The sequence below is a fragment of the Rhodnius prolixus genome, unplaced genomic scaffold (assembly GCF_049639745.1).
Source record: "Rhodnius prolixus isolate KJV_2025 unplaced genomic scaffold, Rpr scaffold_2, whole genome shotgun sequence".
Classification (NCBI taxonomy): domain Eukaryota; kingdom Metazoa; phylum Arthropoda; class Insecta; order Hemiptera; family Reduviidae; genus Rhodnius; species Rhodnius prolixus.
Window position 1 is genome coordinate 8719636 of NW_027411592.1, and position 19179 is coordinate 8738814.

Here is a 19179-nt window from a genome sequence, read left to right on the forward strand (position 1 = left end):
TGAGTAGATTTGAAAACAAGAGAACTAACCTCTTAATTCTGAGGGAACTTACCTCATAATGAAACTGATTTTTGCTGCTCTCTAGATTGAATTATCTTGAAAATTGATTCTGTACGAAAGTGAATGTTGACTAATCTTTAACTTTATTTTATTAACCTTTATTGTTTTGTTTCAAAATAGTTTGTGCCCTTTTTATGGAAAATTGTATTTCTATTTTGGTGGAAAAGACGAAAAGCTTAAAAATGAAAAGTGGATCCAAGAACATCAGTTTTCTCGGAGATTCGTCTCAGTCAAACATTACCTACTGATGTGGTATGTGTTGGCGACGTTTTCTAGAATAGAAAATCATAAAACATGTGAAAAATCATTTCAGAAAGTGGTACACAGAGCTTTTCGAAGTCCATATTCGGTGAAAATCAACTGAATTCGATAATTCCTTTTACAAAAGAATGGAACAGAGCATGCGATATGTTTATTTTGTTCAGTAGAGGGGCTTATCACCCACACTGCTTTTTATCGTAGCAGTGTAAAACCCCTTGAAGACTTTACGGGCACGAGTTAAAACATTTACCTGTTTGCAAGGACACTGACATGCATCTGCAATTACCATCATCTGCCTTTCTGTTAGTATTATGCATCTATTCAGGAGCAAAAGCAACCGATTTCCTGATATATTCAAGACAAGGGCCAATACAAGGGTTTCTTAGGATATCCAGGAATGGCAGCCCATACCTAATATTTCTAGGCATTCCTTATGCACAACCACCGGTTGGGCCGCTCAGATTTAGAGTAAGTAGAGTATTGTTAAGTTAAATGTTGTGTTATCTGTATTTCTCATGTTTTTTTTTTACTTTAATCTGGAACTGGAAATTCGAATATGTGTGGTTTCTATGAATCAGGAATAGTGTTTTTTTGAGTATGATTTAGTAATGTACCACTTCCTGTCTAAGGATTTCCTCTAAAACCTTAGTACAGAAGCAACAACCAATCAAAAAGGAGTAAAAAGTTTGATTTTTTGATAATACGAAATTTTTTAGATATTCTGCCTACGTAGAGAAACTTTTTTTTTGTATTCAGCAATCAGCAGTCCTGAAATCCTGTACCTCCGGTGGAACTCAAAGCCCAAAATTTGCGCTCTTTTACCTGCTAATAAGGGAAAGTATTCAAATAAGTAACTGGGTTGTCAAGATAACAGGTTGATAAATTCATCGTCTACTAGTTCAATGAACTGCCAGTAATAATGTAGCAGTGTGGAACTATCTGTTTTTTATTTTAAATAGAGATTAAGTATTACAAAAATTTCAGATATTTTAATAAATAAAAATATTTTGCGCAATTGAAGTCTTCTTCACCTTTACGATTTCCATGATGATACTAGAATTTGAAATACTGAGAAAAACTGAGCAAGTTATTCAGAAGCAAAGCAATCTTTCAAATTTTTCAAATCAAAATTTTCCAATGAGCTATTTCAAAATAGAATTTAGTTTATACTTACTAAAATATGGAAGGCTGATTTTTTCTTTAGCTTTGAACAATAAAAGCCGTCAATGGGGTTACCCCAAATCAGCATCAATATTTATCCAAATGAGTTTTTGTTTCTGGGATTCAATTACCTCTCGAATGACCAAATTTATTTTTACCTTCTTGCCAATAAATCTCATTTCCGCTTGGAAGATTCGAAAGTTTTTTCCATTTTATTTGAACTAGTTCCTTCTGGTTTCTACATGGGAGAAAATTTACCATTTTAAAGGAAATCATGAAGGTTTGAATCTTTTATAGTTCATTATACATTATCACTAAGCTAAGTATAGAAGTCATTGCGTATTCAACTGTTTTAGGATGTGTAATCCATTATTATTAATCACTTTTACCCTTTCTTGTGCCAGAAATTGAATTTCTTTTTGTTGTCACAAAGTTTAAGACACTTTTCAATAAAGAAAAGTCTTTATTCAAGGAGATTCATTGCTGATTGAACTTCAAATAGATCTTAAGTTCTTGTGGAAAGATCATACTACTGCCATCTTCTAATTAGATGGTCAATGTCATGGTAAGAATATGTCACACTTTTGTAAAACGGAACAGGTAGAAATTTTGACTTTTCCAGCTCTACTTCCGCTTTGATCCTAAGAAAGCTAGTGGTAGTCATGATTCGGCCCTTAAGACGTTCTCTACAATCTCAATAAACAACTGGAGACGACACCTTCAAAGGTAGATAACATACTTCCAAGTGGTCTTCGATCCGCTCTTTCTGAGCATGCCCGTCGTCTTGTTAAAAAAAAAAAACCATTCTATAAGATATTGCTTTACGAGTTCTTTTTGTACAGCTCTTGAGACGGCCGTTTTTATGCTGATAAATTCTCTAACCAGCTTTCTCATTGCAACTAACTACGATGCCTCATCAATGCTATCTCAAAAGGGATATTTATGATTTAAAGACGTTGGGTATTCTCTACCAGCAACTAAGTTAGACCAGAGCAGGTCCAAAAGAAATTAATGTTTTTATTTGCACATCAACAGCGGAGGTTTATTGGTGCCTAAGGGTACGTTCACAACGGAGCTGTGAGCATAGATGATAGCGGAGATGATAGCAGTGATGCATCAGCGCTTATAGAATAACCTAGTACATTCTTATGTGAGCGTGCACAACGAAGCTTCGACTAGTGACTCATACTCGCTGGTATAAACGAGCATAGATGATAGAATTGAATTTTTCATTTTTCTGCTAGCTGAACTCCAGTATCGGAGCTTCAAAATGGACGTCGAAAAATTAGTGCTGTCTTTACTCATTATTTTTGGTTATTATTTTATTATTTACTTTTAAACAATATTTTGTTTTTTAAATCGTGCTTACATTTATTTTTATGTGTATTTATTTGTTTTTCCTCAATATAACCTTACCTCAGAGTTATCACTAGTTTTTCTTCTATAGTTATAGGATTTCCATGACAATTTTTCCTACGTTTTCTTAATTTTGACCTTATTTTTTCTAAAATTTAGTCGAATGTGGGTGGACCCATCCTCACATATTCAAAAAAACGATTCGGATAATTTCTAAGTTCCTTATATAAATGGTGAAATTCGCCCAAAGTACTTCGTTTTTCTATTTATGGTATGTACATGATATTTTCTACATCTTTTTTTTTTTAAATATACCATTTCGTTGCTGGTGAACATAAAAACTCTTCTTCACTACTCGGGCATGTTGCATGTATCAAAGCTCCGTTGTGCACACTAATCAGCGATTATATTTTACTCTATCAGTTATCATCTCCGCTATCATCTATGCTCACAGCTCCGTTGTGAACGTACCCTAAGGCTGGAAACATAGTGGAGCGGCGAGCAAAGCGGCGATGATAGCGAAGAGCGAAGCGGCGAAATCAAACACAAGTAAACATATGGGACCGCGCATAGTGGCGAGCAAAGCGAAGATAGAGCAACTCTATCTATTTCTAGTTTTTGTTTTTGCCGCTTTCCTCTTCGCTATCATCGCCGCTTTGCTCGCCGCTCCACTATGTTTCCAGCCTAAGAAATTAATATTGTATTCTCATTTGGCCATGTTGATTAAAAATTTTAGCAGCATTATATTTATACGTCTATTTATTATTAAACTACATATTGCTAGTTTTTTCACGAAAATAAAACAAACCTTTTAAATAATGGAATAAATTAGATAAAGTGAAAGAGGGATAATTAAAAGTTTGTATTTCCCAGAAGAAGAAGAAGAAGAAGAAGGAAAACAGGTTATTAGAGTAAAATCTTTCTAATTATCTTGATCGAAACTTTTGCAAACAGTAATTTTTGTTAATTATTTTTGGTAATTCAACTTCCAAAGGAGTTGAATTTCAATATAAGGGAAAATTAAATTTATAAAAAATAAATGTTTAACGAAAAAGTATGTTCCAGATGTGATATAAATTCAGACATATAATTCCTGAACCTCAATTCTGCAGCTGGGCATAACTTCTTTCAGACACACCTTCTGGAAGTATCCCCTCATCTAAGAGGCAAGCTTTACGAGCTTGGTGTTTTCTAAGTGAGCTGTGCTACGCTTACAATCTGGATATACGGTCCTTTCCAGCTCTTCAGAAGGCTTTTGTAGCTCTACAAACAGCCGCGTTAGTCAATGGGCTTAGTCATAAATGAAAGAATGACTTAAATAAACCCGGACTGGAGAAATGGCCAGTCAGTCACATCGCTGTCCCGTCACTATCGGTTCATGCTACTTTGAAAAAGTTACCGAGTTATGTTACTGAGCTCTCTCAGTGACAATTTTGCTGAAGTTTGGCGAAGAATAGCAATAGCCACTAGATATTATATTGGTTTGTGTCTTTTAGAAACCAGCCTGTCAGTAGATAAATGAAATTCAAGCTCTACAAAACATTGATCAACCTAGTCCTTACTTATCTCTCTCAGAAGTGGACTGTATGAAAAAGGAAGTTCCGGGAAGGAAGAGATCATCACTTCCAAGCGCCAAATACTCTTCAACCCAAAAAAACCAAACATCCTCCTACATGTTCTATGAAACGCTTCCTTTCTTCTCTAGCTGAAGAGATGTAACATTGCGGGTTTCCTCAATCCAGGCAGCGGGATGTCTTCTACCTCCTATTTCGTCTAAATAACATTTTAGTGTCATATCGGGTCCTAAAATTTAGTCAACATCCGCATCCTAGCAGTTGAGAGAATACTGTTTCCAGTTCATTTTCCCAGAAAATTTCTAGATTTTTTAATTTATTTTTGTGGACAACAAAAAGTGAAAAGCGGGGGGGGGGAAGTGATTTGAAGAGATGACAATTACTATTAAGGCTGAAAAAAGAAGATAAACTGATTTTATTTTTGTCTAAATTAGAAAAAACGAAGGAAAAATTTGGAACTTTTAGCCACTTTGGTCAAATGAAAGATATTTCTGAAAAATGGCAACTACTATGAAGGCCGAAGATAGATAATACAACTAAGGTTGTCTTTATTTTGAAATACACCACAAAAGAAACTACGGAAAAATTGGGAACTGTTCGCCAGGTTGGTCAAATGGCAAATGCTTGTGGTAATGCTTGCTACAACGGATAAAAATCCTGCATTGTGGACGTAAACACATTTGGTTACTGTATAATTTTTGTAGATTTACAATTTTAATTTATACATTAGTCACAATTTATAATAGTTATTTGTAGTTATAGTTATTTATTCACAATTTGAACTAATTAATGCATGGCAGAATCTTTTCTAATTTAAAACCGTTTTGTATAATCAAATTAGAACATTTATAGCTCATATCTTGCTAAATTTAGAAACTAATTTTGATTTTCAGTATGCAATCACAATTTCGTGTTTCTTTTAATATTTTTTCCAGAATCCAATGAAGCCAGATCCGTGGGAACAGGTATTTTTTGCAGATCAACTTCCAAACGTTTGTGCACAACCCGAAGAAACCAGTGTAATACTCGGCGGAGAGTACACCATAGTTGGAGACGAGGACTGTCTTTATCTCAATATATTTGTACCTTTAGTAAGCTTTTAGTTTATTTTGTTTCTATTCACCAGATAACTGAGAATTAAAGCAACATCAATATCAAATTGATTTCTACTGTTTATCTTTTTTCTTTTTTTTTGTGTGTGCTAATTCTGATACTTCCAGAACAATTATAATGAAGATTTCTTACCGGTCCTATTTTATGTTCATGACGGATTGATGAGATTTGGAAATTCAGGGCAAACAAATGTAGCTGATTATTTAATGGATGAAGATGTTATCTTGGTTACATGTAATTATCGACTTGGAATTTTAGGTAAAGATTACAGATTCATTAACTTAATAAAACTTTGGCTATTTTACAGACTTTATTTAGAATTTATATAACCGAAAAAATGAACCAAATATTATAATTATTTATAATAATACCCGCAGTGTAGAAGTGGTAATACAATATTTAAGTTCATAAATATATGAACTAGCTAATGTGATTCTAGTTTCTACTGTTCCATTAATTTTCTTCAATTTCAACTAAAAAAGACCGTACAGGCAGTTCTATTAAAGATTATTAGAGGATGATGTTGGAAAATATCCAACTTAGTAAAATGTTCAATGACGAAAAAATATTATATAGGACTGTTCAGCAGTGAAGATGATATAATACCTGGTAACTTCGCCTTAAAAGATCAAGCAATGGCTTTGAATTGGGTAAAAGAAAATATAATCTCCTTCGGAGGCAATCCTAATAAGATCACTGTTCTTGGATACAGTACTGGAGCTGGTTGTGGGCAATTGCTTGCCATGTCACCATTAACCAAAAGTTAGTAAATAGTTTAATATATTAAATTATTAAAACGTTCCTATTTTATGTTTTGTTTATTTAAATATATTTCTGCTTATTGAACAGATATTGTTAAAGGAGTTATTTCCAGCAGTGGTAGTTATTCCTCTAAATGGATCTTGTCCAAACCAGGATATGGTACGTCTGTAGCTAAAAAAGTCGCAACTTATTTCAATTGTTCTCAGCAATCTGATTTACTTTTAAGTTGTTTACAAAGTAAGGATGTATCTGAACTTCTGAACTTGGATAAAATGTTTACTGTGAGTAATTTTGATAGGTAAATTAATTTCTAATAATAAATTTTCTTTTTTTATTGATTTAATTTTTCAGATATTTGAATCGTTTCTTGTAGCGGAATTTCGGTTCTTCAGGCCGGGAATTATTCCTGTTGTAAATTATGTTCCTGTGCCCACCTTTATCCTCGGTTTTAATTACATCAAAATTCATTTCCCGTGTGAAAAACGACAATCGATTTGGAGAGCCGTGTGTCTCTTCTTAGCTCTTCTTCAAAACTACATCAATTCTGCTTGTTTAGTACCTGTGAAATACTGTGGGAGTTCCCCATCTTATCGTAAACCTGGGTGCTTAGAAGCTCATTCCTCCTACGAATAAAACGGCGAGTTTTTGGAATTTATTTCATTTAATCACAAATTGATATATATATGAATATAGACTGGTAGAAAACACGCTTTATTCCAGATATATACTCACAAATTTAATAAAAGAGATTTAAAAAAAAGACTATTATATTAGAATATTGTCCAATGAGAAGCTCCATTGGTCCTGACTGGGGTAGTCTTGAGTAATGTTATCTTTATATCGAAAAGGGTCTTCTTAACCGCTTCATCGTTGTGTCGCATGAAATCAGAAGAAGGAGAAGAGGGGCGATGGCTACATTTGATAATATTAAGTAATCGGTGAATTTATATAAAATAAATTAAATGTGTGATCCAATTTGTTTCATGGAGGATTAGCTTATCTCCAGCATCTTGGGCTTGAAGTTAGAACACTTGAAGTTAGATGTTACAATGTGTACATAAACAAATCCATTTATTGTTTGTCTTTAATAAAAAACAGGTTTGGGATTGGGATCCTACAGTAATCTATCGTCCCGTAATTGAGCCTGACCTGCCGGGCGCTTTCCTCACTGAACATCCTGATTCAATCAGTCACACGTTTCCCATGATCATTGGTATTACAAGTGGTGAAAAGAATTTTAGAAAAATGGGTAAGTTCATTTCAATTTTTTTCGTTTTGTGATGTTTATTATGCATTCAACATGGTATTTTTAACAGTTTGTTAAATCTTTTGGAAACGGTTATCATGGTCGTCAGGAAGTGAACCATTTTTTTTAATTCAATTAGATGAAACAAAAAATTTTTGGCTTTCAAAAACTTTTACAGACTTCAAGAAGATAACCGGCTTTCATTTTTATGAATTTCTTGAAAACGGCTTCTAGAATTTTCTGTAAAATGGCTGATAGAGCTATATAACTTTTTCTTGCACAATTTTTCTGAGGAAAATTCGTTTAAGACAGTCCTCGAAGAGCGGGTTGGTTTAGGCTTTTCTTAAAAAATGTAAAGTACGATTTTAAAAAAATGTGCAATAAAAGGAATATGTAAATTTGATACAAATATTGAAGTTTTATGATTAGTAGTAAAAGAAATTCGTGTAATTGTTGGCCACAGATTTTTACAGTAGTTTCCACAAAATAACATAGATCTTTGGTGGCACAAAAAACAAATGTAAAACTGGTAAATCAGAATAAACTTGAATAGCGAAATAGTTCGCACACAAGTATCGTCCAAAGAAAGAATATAGGCTTTAGTTGCACCAACATTATTCCCTCCCAAAGAAAGGTGACATTTTTGCTTTATGTTCTAGTGCTAAAATATGGTGACCAGACAAAAATGAATACTTTTATGGATGAAATCAATACAATAATACCAAGAATTTTCTACGTTGAACCATCAAGCAGTTATGGCCAATTATTGGTGGACAAAATAATGGATACATTTTTTACAAATACTACTAGTATTGATGCGATTATCGATGGATTTTCAGATGTATGTATAGATAGAAAGATTGATAAATTGCTTTATTTTTAAAAACACTAGAATAATTGCAATACGTAACAGATGTAGGTATTTTTTTTTTCTTTTTTTGGCATTAGCTTTCGCCATACAGCCAGCATCGTCTAGGTGCTTATCACTAGAATATCACTCACTCTCCATTTTTACTTATAAATACATTCACTTCACACATTCATCCCTCTACTATATACAACTATCTATATAAACCTTACAGCTAATGGATGGATCAGTACTCTACATTCCTGCCATCCTTATAGCTTAACCGAAATTAAAATCACGTAATGTTTCTGTAATCATTTTCTTCCATTCATTCTAATCGGCTACAACTTTTAAATACATTCATATTTCATTGCTAGCTCTGCTTCAGACTTAAGCACATATATGTTGTTGGAGAATATAATGTCTTCGTAGCGAAATGGTGCATCTAAATACCTTGTGTGTGTTGTGAAACGTGGGCATATCATTATTATATGTTTGAAATCCTCCTCCTCATTGCAATCTACGCAAAGATGAGAGGACGTTTTGTTGATCCTGTGTAGATACGATCCGTACACCGCGTGGTTCGCTCTCAGCCTGCTTATGTATATTGTCAGATGTATGTATATTATTTTGCTAGTGGAAATGAATACACTTGTAATCGGACCGGTTGAACATTTGTAGAAATCCTCTAGCATTAGGAGTCCTCTATTTAGTTGAGGAAATAGTAATAGTTAAATGAAATTCTTACACGGATATCTAGCATGGGTTCGAATCCAGCTACTGGACCTTAAATTTTCTCTTCTGGTGATGGATCGCACTGTCTGTAAGAGAGAGAGAATACTTTTCGGAGGCCAGCAGTGATCTGTTAAAAGCTCTGGGTACCAATAATCTCAGATTTTGAGCCGGCTGAAAACAAAACCAAAAAAAAACTGGGTAGTGGAATTTTTGATCAATATTCTCTCCTCGTTATTTTTTTACTAATTCAAATTTTTCAACATAAACTTTAATCATGTTTTTAGAATTGAAGAAACATCTAATGTCGCACTTGTATTTGATGGAGTTGATCTCAACTATTATTTGGAAAATAATTTTGCATTTTGCAAAACTTTCTTTTCCCATCAACTTCTAAGTATCTCTACTTGACGCCAAGATGTTTCCTTATACTTGGTTCACTGTTTAGGTAATGAAAGTCTAATCCACTGCAATTTCTACATTATGTTCGGAGACCTAAAACATGATGTTCGGAGATCTAAAAACATCAAATAAATTGCTTTTCCTTACAAATTCCCCTCTTTCAATATAAATTTTCATTCCATTCTATTCTAAAGACCGTTCAAAATTCGAAACAATTATCAAATTGAAACCGAGGAAAAATTTAACAGAAATATGCTAAATACTTTGTAGAATTGATTTTTTAGGGCTATAATTTTTTTTTTTAGACAGCAGTAGCGATTTTATTCAAAATTTGTACACTAATTGCAGTTAGACTTTTTAATACAATTATTTGAACAATTTCTCCAGAAACTAAAGTAGAATCTATGACACTGATATTTCATGTCTTATGGGAATACGATCAAGCTGGATTACAGGAAATTTCTTCCAGGTTTTCCTAGTCACACGAATGAACCAACTATAATCTATATTTATTTAAGGGAAAAGCAAATGTTTGAAGAAAAGTCAAATCATTTATAATTTAAGTACGATAAAGTTGAACGAATTATACAGTAAATTTCTGTTTTTATTTTCTGAGATTTTCTTTGTTAGGTATTTGCTGAATCGAATATTATATATCCAATGCTAAGAACAATAAGAATGCATCGAGGACCATCTTATGTTTATTTATTTGATCATAGAGGCTTATATTCAATGATTGACAATATTCTGGCTGAAGTTGATCCAGGTTTATTTTTATCTATTTCTAGTATTTAAGAGATGATGTAGTAATAATTTGAGAATATTGAGATTAATTTTTTACTTTAATTACAGAAAGACTTTCTTATAGTATGCCCGAACCAAGTCATGCAGACGATCAGCTGTATGTAATAAATAATAGACAATATCCATTTTCAGAACAAGATTACGACATTTCTCATACATTAATAAAACTGTGGACAAATTTTATTAAATATCAGTGAGTACAGCTAAAATATCAAGGTGTTGTTTTAGTTAAGTAATCATTACAGAATCATATGCAGATTTTATTTTAATTATAATTTGAATATGATTGGGCTTTATAATTTGATCGGTTGGGCTTTAAAGATGTTCCTCAAGCAGTACGCTTGATCCAGGCACCTTCTTCTTTTTTTCTAAGTAACTATAGTAATCCGTTGCATGGAATAAATAAGATGCTAAATTTCAAATTTCCACTTTAGGCCCACCACATATGCACCAAAATAAGCAAATTTACTGAATAAATTTACTGCTCTATAGCACTAAGAATCGACAAATTTAATCTCATAAACCAAATTTTTTATTAACATTGAATAACAATACATTTATTGCAACAGGGATCCAACACCATATAATGAACCCGACTTGATTTGGTCTCCAATCAATTATTCAGCCAAATATTTAAGAATAAACACCATCAAGATAAGTCTAGAAGAAAGAATGAACGATTGGGATAAAATGGAAGCATTTTGGGATTCATTGCTGACATTTCCTCAATGAAGAAGCAATGCATCAAAGAAGATCTCAAACATTTTGTAGTTGATTGTTTGTGTGTAATTAAAATATCATAAGTATGTACTTACCTACAGTGCCTACTATATTAATCTAATTTTAATTGTTCTACATATCAGTCCTAACTTACCTTTTCACTAATTCACAGAAACATCATTTGTCAAGGTTAAACAGGTCATCATCGTTGAGCATCCGCTTTTAAAAGCTATAGAGCTAAAGAAGCTTATCTCATTATGGAAACAGCGCAATTTTCCTTAATTCAGTCATTCAAGGTTTATTTATAAACTAATGTAACATTTTTAATAACCACAAGGAAGCCAAACTTTACATTCTTCAACTGGCGGAAACTCACTTACTTGAATTCATATACTCTGGAATATCGCATGATTAGGTGTTCCATTGTTCTGGATTCACCACATTCCCTACATATTTAAAGTTTTTTCCGCAACTTTTTATTCCGATTTCGTAACAGGAAGCATTACATAACATTACATTCGATTAAAACTTAAACGAACCACGTAGCTTCTCCGAGACAAAAGTTATACTAATTGCAAATCTCGATACACAGCAAAATGATCTCAAAATGGCGGCGCTTCCCCCTCCACCGCGCGCGACGCGTCACAGTCCTCGCTTATCATAATAAATTCTTTGATCCTTTAGCTATTTAGTGGTCTAATTTAATTTTGGATGTAGACGATAGATTCGAAACTATAATGCCAAACTGTATCCCCCGATTTTGTTATCATTAGGTCCATATGATAGCAAATTTAAAGACGTATTCACGTCAAAACCTATAAACTTTACCCACCTATATCTCAATAACTATTATCACTAACACATTGCTACTTATACCAATTATAAAGAATACTATTCTCTACAATTTGATAAAGAATTCATTCAAATCCGATCAATAGGAAAAGAGATATTAACGTTTGAAATTTGAAGGAAATGCATAACTCAAAAACTTTAACCCTCTATATCTCAATAACTATTATCACTAACACATTGCTACTTATACCAATTATAAAGAATACTATTCTCTACAATTTGATAAAGAATTCATTCAAATCCGATCAATAGGAAAAGAGATATTAACGTTTGAAATTTGAAGGAAATGCATAACTCAAAAACTTTACCCACCTATATCTCAATAACTACTATCACTAACACATTGCTACTTATACCAATTATAAAGAATACTATTCTCTACAATTTGATAAAGAATTCATTCAAATCCGATCAATAGGAAAAGAGATATTAACGTTTGAAATTTGAAGGAAATGCATAACTCAAAAACTTTACCCACCTATATCTCAATAACTACTATCACTAACACATTGCTACTTATACCAATTATAAAGAATACTATTCTCTACAATTTGATAAAGAATTCATTCAAATCCGATCAATAGGAAAAGAGATATTAACGTTTGAAATTTGAAGGAAATGCATAACTCAAAAACTTTAACCCTCTATATCTCAATAACTATTATCACTAACACATTGCTACTTATACCAATTATAAAGAATACTATTCTCTACAATTTGATAAAGAATTCATTCAAATCCGATCAATAGGAAAAGAGATATTAACGTTTGAAATTTGAAGGAAATGCATAACTCAAAAACTTTACCCACCTATATCTCAATAACTACTATCACTAACACATTGCTACTTATGCCAATTATAAAGAATACTATTCTCTACAATTTGATAAAGAATTCATTCAAATCCGATCAATAGGAAAAGAGATATTAACGTTTGAAATTTGAAGGAAATGCATAACTCAAAAACTTTACCCACCTATATCTCAATAACTACTATCACTAACACATTGCTACTTATACCAATTATAAAGAATACTATTCTCTACAATTTGATAAAGAATTCATTCAAATCCGATCAATAGGAAAAGAGATATTAACGTTTAAAATTTGAAGGAAATGCATAACTCAAAAACTTTAACCCTCTATATCTCAATAACTATTATCACTAACACATTGCTACTTATACCAATTATAAAGAATACTATTCTCTACAATTTGATAAAGAATTCATTCAAATCCGATCAATAGGAAAAGAGATATTAACGTTTGAAATTTGAAGGAAATGCATAACTCAAAAACTTTACCCACCTATATCTCAATAACTACTATCACTAACACATTGCTACTTATACCAATTATAAAGAATACTATTCTCTACAATTTGATAAAGAATTCATTCAAATCCGATCAATAGGAAAAGAGATATTAACGTTTGAAATTTGAAGGAAATGCATAACTCAAAAACTTTAACCCTCTATATCTCAATAACTATTATCACTAACACATTGCTACTTATACCAATTATAAAGAATACTATTCTCTACAATTTGATAAAGAATTCATTCAAATCCGATCAATAGGAAAAGAGATATTAACGTTTGAAATTTGAAGGAAATGCATAACTCAAAAACTTTACCCACCTATATCTCAATAACTACTATCACTAACACATTGCTACTTATACCAATTATAAAGAATACTATTCTCTACAATTTGATAAAGAATTCATTCAAATCCGATCAATAGGAAAAGAGATATTAACGTTTGAAATTTGAAGGAAATGCATAACTCAAAAACTTTACCCACCTATATCTCAATAACTACTATCACTAACACATTGCTACTTATACCAATTATAAAGAATACTATTCTCTACAATTTGATAAAGAATTCATTCAAATCCGATCAATAGGAAAAGAGATATTAACGTTTGAAATTTGAAGGAAATGCATAACTCAAAAACTTTAACCCTCTATATCTCAATAACTATTATCACTAACACATTGCTACTTATACCAATTATAAAGAATACTATTCTCTACAATTTGATAAAGAATTCATTCAAATCCGATCAATAGGAAAAGAGATATTAACGTTTGAAATTTGAAGGAAATGCATAACTCAAAAACTTTACCCACCTATATCTCAATAACTACTATCACTAACACATTGCTACTTATACCAATTATAAAGAATACTATTCTCTACAATTTGATAAAGAATTCATTCAAATCCGATCAATAGGAAAAGAGATATTAACGTTTGAAATTTGAAGGAAATGCATAACTCAAAAACTTTACCCACCTATATCTCAATAACTACTATCACTAACACATTGCTACTTATACCAATTATAAAGAATACTATTCTCTACAATTTGATAAAGAATTCATTCAAATCCGATCAATAGGAAAAGAGATATTAACGTTTGAAATTTGAAGGAAATGCATAACTCAAAAACTTTACCCACCTATATCTCAATAACTACTATCACTAACACATTGCTACTTATACCAATTATAAAGAATACTATTCTCTACAATTTGATAAAGAATTCATTCAAATCCGATCAATAGGAAAAGAGATATTAACGTTTGAAATTTGAAGGAAATGCATAACTCAAAAACTTTAACCCTCTATATCTCAATAACTATTATCACTAACACATTGCTACTTATACCAATTATAAAGAATACTATTCTCTACAATTTGATAAAGAATTCATTCAAATCCGATCAATAGGAAAAGAGATATTAACGTTTGAAATTTGAAGGAAATGCATAACTCAAAAACTTTAACCCTCTATATCTCAATAACTATTATCACTAACACATTGCTACTTATACCAATTATAAAGAATACTATTCTCTACAATTTGATAAAGAATTCATTCAAATCCGATCAATAGGAAAAGAGATATTAACGTTTGAAATTTGAAGGAAATGCATAACTCAAAAACTTTAACCCTCTATATCTCAATAACTATTATCACTAACACATTGCTACTTATACCAGTTATAAAGAATACTGTGTACAATTATGTAAAGAATTCATTAAAATCTGATTAATATAAAAAGAGATATAAAGGTTTGAATTTTGAAGGAAATGCATAACTCAAAAACTTTACCCACCTATATCTCAATAACTACTATCACTAACACATTGCTACTTATACCAATTATAAAGAATACTATTCTCTACAATTTGATAAAGAATTCATTCAAATCCGATCAATAGGAAAAGAGATATTAACGTTTGAAATTTGAAGGAAATGCATAACTCAAAAACTTTAACCCTCTATATCTCAATAACTATTATCACTAACACATTGCTACTTATACCAATTATAAAGAATACTATTCTCTACAATTTGATAAAGAATTCATTCAAATCCGATCAATAGGAAAAGAGATATTAACGTTTGAAATTTGAAGGAAATGCATAACTCAAAAACTTTACACACCTATATCTCAATAACTACTATCACTAACACATTGCTACTTATACCAATTATAAAGAATACTATTCTCTACAATTTGATAAAGAATTCATTCAAATCCGATCAATAGGAAAAGAGATATTAACGTTTGAAATTTGAAGGAAATGCATAACTCAAAAACTTTAACCTTCTATATCTCAATAACTATTATCACTAACACATTGCTACTTATACCAATTATAAAGAATACTATTCTCTACAATTTGATAAAGAATTCATTCAAATCCGATCAATAGGAAAAGAGATATTAACGTTTGAAATTTGAAGGAAATGCATAACTCAAAAACTTTACCCACCTATATCTCAATAACTACTATCACTAACACATTGCTACTTATACCAATTATAAAGAATACTATTCTCTACAATTTGATAAAGAATTCATTCAAATCCGATCAATAGGAAAAGAGATATTAACGTTTGAAATTTGAAGGAAATGCATAACTCAAAAACTTTACCCACCTATATCTCAATAACTACTATCACTAACACATTGCTACTTATACCAATTATAAAGAATACTATTCTCTACAATTTGATAAAGAATTCATTCAAATCCGATCAATAGGAAAAGAGATATTAACGTTTGAAATTTGAAGGAAATGCATAACTCAAAAACTTTACCCACCTATATCTCAATAACTATTATCACTAACACATTGCTACTTATACCAATTATAAAGAATACTATTCTCTACAATTTGATAAAGAATTCATTCAAATCCGATCAATAGGAAAAGAGATATTAACGTTTGAAATTTGAAGGAAATGCATAACTCAAAAACTTTACCCACCTATATCTCAATAACTACTATCACTAACACATTGCTACTTATACCAATTATAAAGAATACTGTGTACAATTTGATAAAGAATTCATTCAAATCCGATCAATAGGAAAAGAGATATTAACGTTTGAAATTTGAAGGAAATGCATAACTCAAAAACTTTACCCACCTATATCTCAATAACTACTATAACTAACACATTGCTACTTATACCAATTATAAAGAATACTATTCTCTACAATTTGATAAAGAATTCATTCAAATCCGATCAATAGGAAAAGAGATATTAACGTTTGAAATTTGAAGGAAATGCATAACTCAAAAACTTTAACCCTCTATATCTCAATAACTATTATCACTAACACATTGCTACTTATACCAATTATAAAGAATACTATTCTCTACAATTTGATAAAGAATTCATTCAAATCCGATCAATAGGAAAAGAGATATTAACGTTTGAAATTTGAAGGAAATGCATAACTCAAAAACTTTACCCACCTATATCTCAATAACTACTATCACTAACACATTGCTACTTATACCAATTATAAAGAATACTATTCTCTACAATTTGATAAAGAATTCATTCAAATCCGATCAATAGGAAAAGAGATATTAACGTTTGAAATTTGAAGGAAATGCATAACTCAAAAACTTTACCCACCTATATCTCAATAACTACTATCACTAACACATTGCTACTTATACCAATTATAAAGAATACTATTCTCTACAATTTGATAAAGAATTCATTCAAATCCGATCAATAGGAAAAGAGATATTAACGTTTGAAATTTGAAGGAAATGCATAACTCAAAAACTTTAACCCTCTATATCTCAATAACTATTATCACTAACACATTGCTACTTATACCAATTATAAAGAATACTATTCTCTACAATTTGATAAAGAATTCATTCAAATCCGATCAATAGGAAAAGAGATATTAACGTTTGAAATTTGAAGGAAATGCATAACTCAAAAACTTTACCCACCTATATCTCAATAACTACTATCACTAACACATTGCTACTTATACCAATTATAAAGAATACTATTCTCTACAATTTGATAAAGAATTCATTCAAATCCGATCAATAGGAAAAGAGATATTAACGTTTGAAATTTGAAGGAAATGCATAACTCAAAAACTTTAACCCTCTATATCTCAATAACTATTATCACTAACACATTGCTACTTATACCAATTATAAAGAATACTATTCTCTACAATTTGATAAAGAATTCATTTAAATCCGATCAATAGGAAAAGAGATATTAACGTTTGAAATTTGAAGGAAATGCATAACTCAAAAACTTTACCCACCTATATCTCAATAACTACTATCACTAACACATTGCTACTTATACCAATTATAAAGAATACTATTCTCTACAATTTGATAAAGAATTCATTCAAATCCGATCAATAGGAAAAGAGATATTAACGTTTGAAATTTGAAGGAAATGCATAACTCAAAAACTTTACCCACCTATATCTCAATAACTACTATCACTAACACATTGCTACTTATACCAATTATAAAGAATACTATTCTCTACAATTTGATAAAGAATTCATTCAAATCCGATCAATAGGAAAAGAGATATTAACGTTTGAAATTTGAAGGAAATGCATAACTCAAAAACTTTAACCCTCTATATCTCAATAACTATTATCACTAACACATTGCTACTTATACCAATTATAAAGAATACTATTCTCTACAATTTGATAAAGAATTCATTCAAATCCGATCAATAGGAAAAGAGATATTAACGTTTGAAATTTGAAGGAAATGCATAACTCAAAAACTTTACCCACCTATATCTCAATAACTACTATCACTAACACATTGCTACTTATACCAGTTATAAAGAATACTGTGTACAATTATGTAAAGAATTCATTAAAATCTGATTAATATAAAAAGAGATATAAAGGTTTGAATTTTGAACGAGATGCAAAGCCCCTAAACTTTAACCTTATACGTATATCTTATAAACTATTATCACTAAACAGATCGTAAAAGCTCTCTTTTGAATGGTAGTGTTGCATTGAGTATTTTAACTTCGGTCACGTAGCCTTTAGGGGTCTCAACGCTGAACATCGAATGGGAGAGGAGTTAGTTAATGTGGAAAAACACCTGGCAGCCCAGCTTTATATTTTTTCCCCCGCTATCATATAGCTATATAGCGTCCAGGTATTTAAATTCTTCCACTTCTCCAATTGTACGGTTCCCAAATTCAATACAACCCACGTTATTAGTTTTCTTTATGGTCTCTCGTGAATACCGTCTTCTAGGAATTTAATATTAATTTTTTCTAAAGCCTCAACTAACTCAGAGAGGTCATTTCATGTGTTACTTATTTGTAGAAAGCAGCAAAGGGGCAGATCGCTAGCATTGCCATTTCCAAGGCCATATAGAATAATAAAAGCGATAACTACTTTTCGAACTCTCTCGAGAATAACTCTTGCACATTAATCCTGCTTTCTCATCCACAGTAATTCATTCCAGTCAGCCTGACTAGTTTAACAGTGAATTCTTAATTCCAGCATGACTTTCTAAACATCAAAAGTTTTTACGGTGTCCATTAGCTTTGCCAATGTCTATAAAAAAAGTGATAGATATCGATGTCATATTCAAATATATGTTTACAATAATCTGTCACAAGAATATACAGGACTAATATTAATATCTCTCCAAATGTTCTCGGTCCAAAAACTCATCCTTACCGTCAATGTGCTATATTATAAGTCTCTCTAAAAGATGGATACCAAAATAAGGGCGCTTGTCACTCCAAAATTTGCTGTCTTTCTTATGAGTAGGGCGTTTAAGCGTCCAGCTAAAGTAGGCAGAATTCCTCAAACAAAATCTTTCCAATCAGAAGACACCAACACTGCATTAGTATGAAACAAAAGCCGAGCACCTAAGACTTTTCTTTCTAAAGTATTCTATTCATAAACAAACCATGCGCTTATGTATTTATTTTTTTG

General features: G+C 31.3%; 1 protein-coding gene across 1 annotated transcript; it reads left to right on the plus strand.

Annotated features, from left to right (window-relative positions):
- The first annotated feature begins 189 nt into the window (after positions 1-189).
- LOC141448892 (juvenile hormone esterase-like) lies at positions 190-11394 on the plus strand. Its single transcript, XM_074117731.1, has 10 exons — positions 190-789; positions 5348-5503; positions 5633-5783; positions 6102-6287; positions 6375-6568; positions 7386-7536; positions 8193-8374; positions 10145-10280; positions 10367-10511; positions 10888-11394. Exons 1-10 carry the CDS (start codon positions 592-594, stop codon positions 11048-11050), a joined length of 1662 nt encoding a protein of 553 aa, XP_073973832.1. The 5' UTR covers positions 190-591; the 3' UTR covers positions 11051-11394.
- The last annotated feature ends 7785 nt before the right edge of the window (positions 11395-19179 follow it).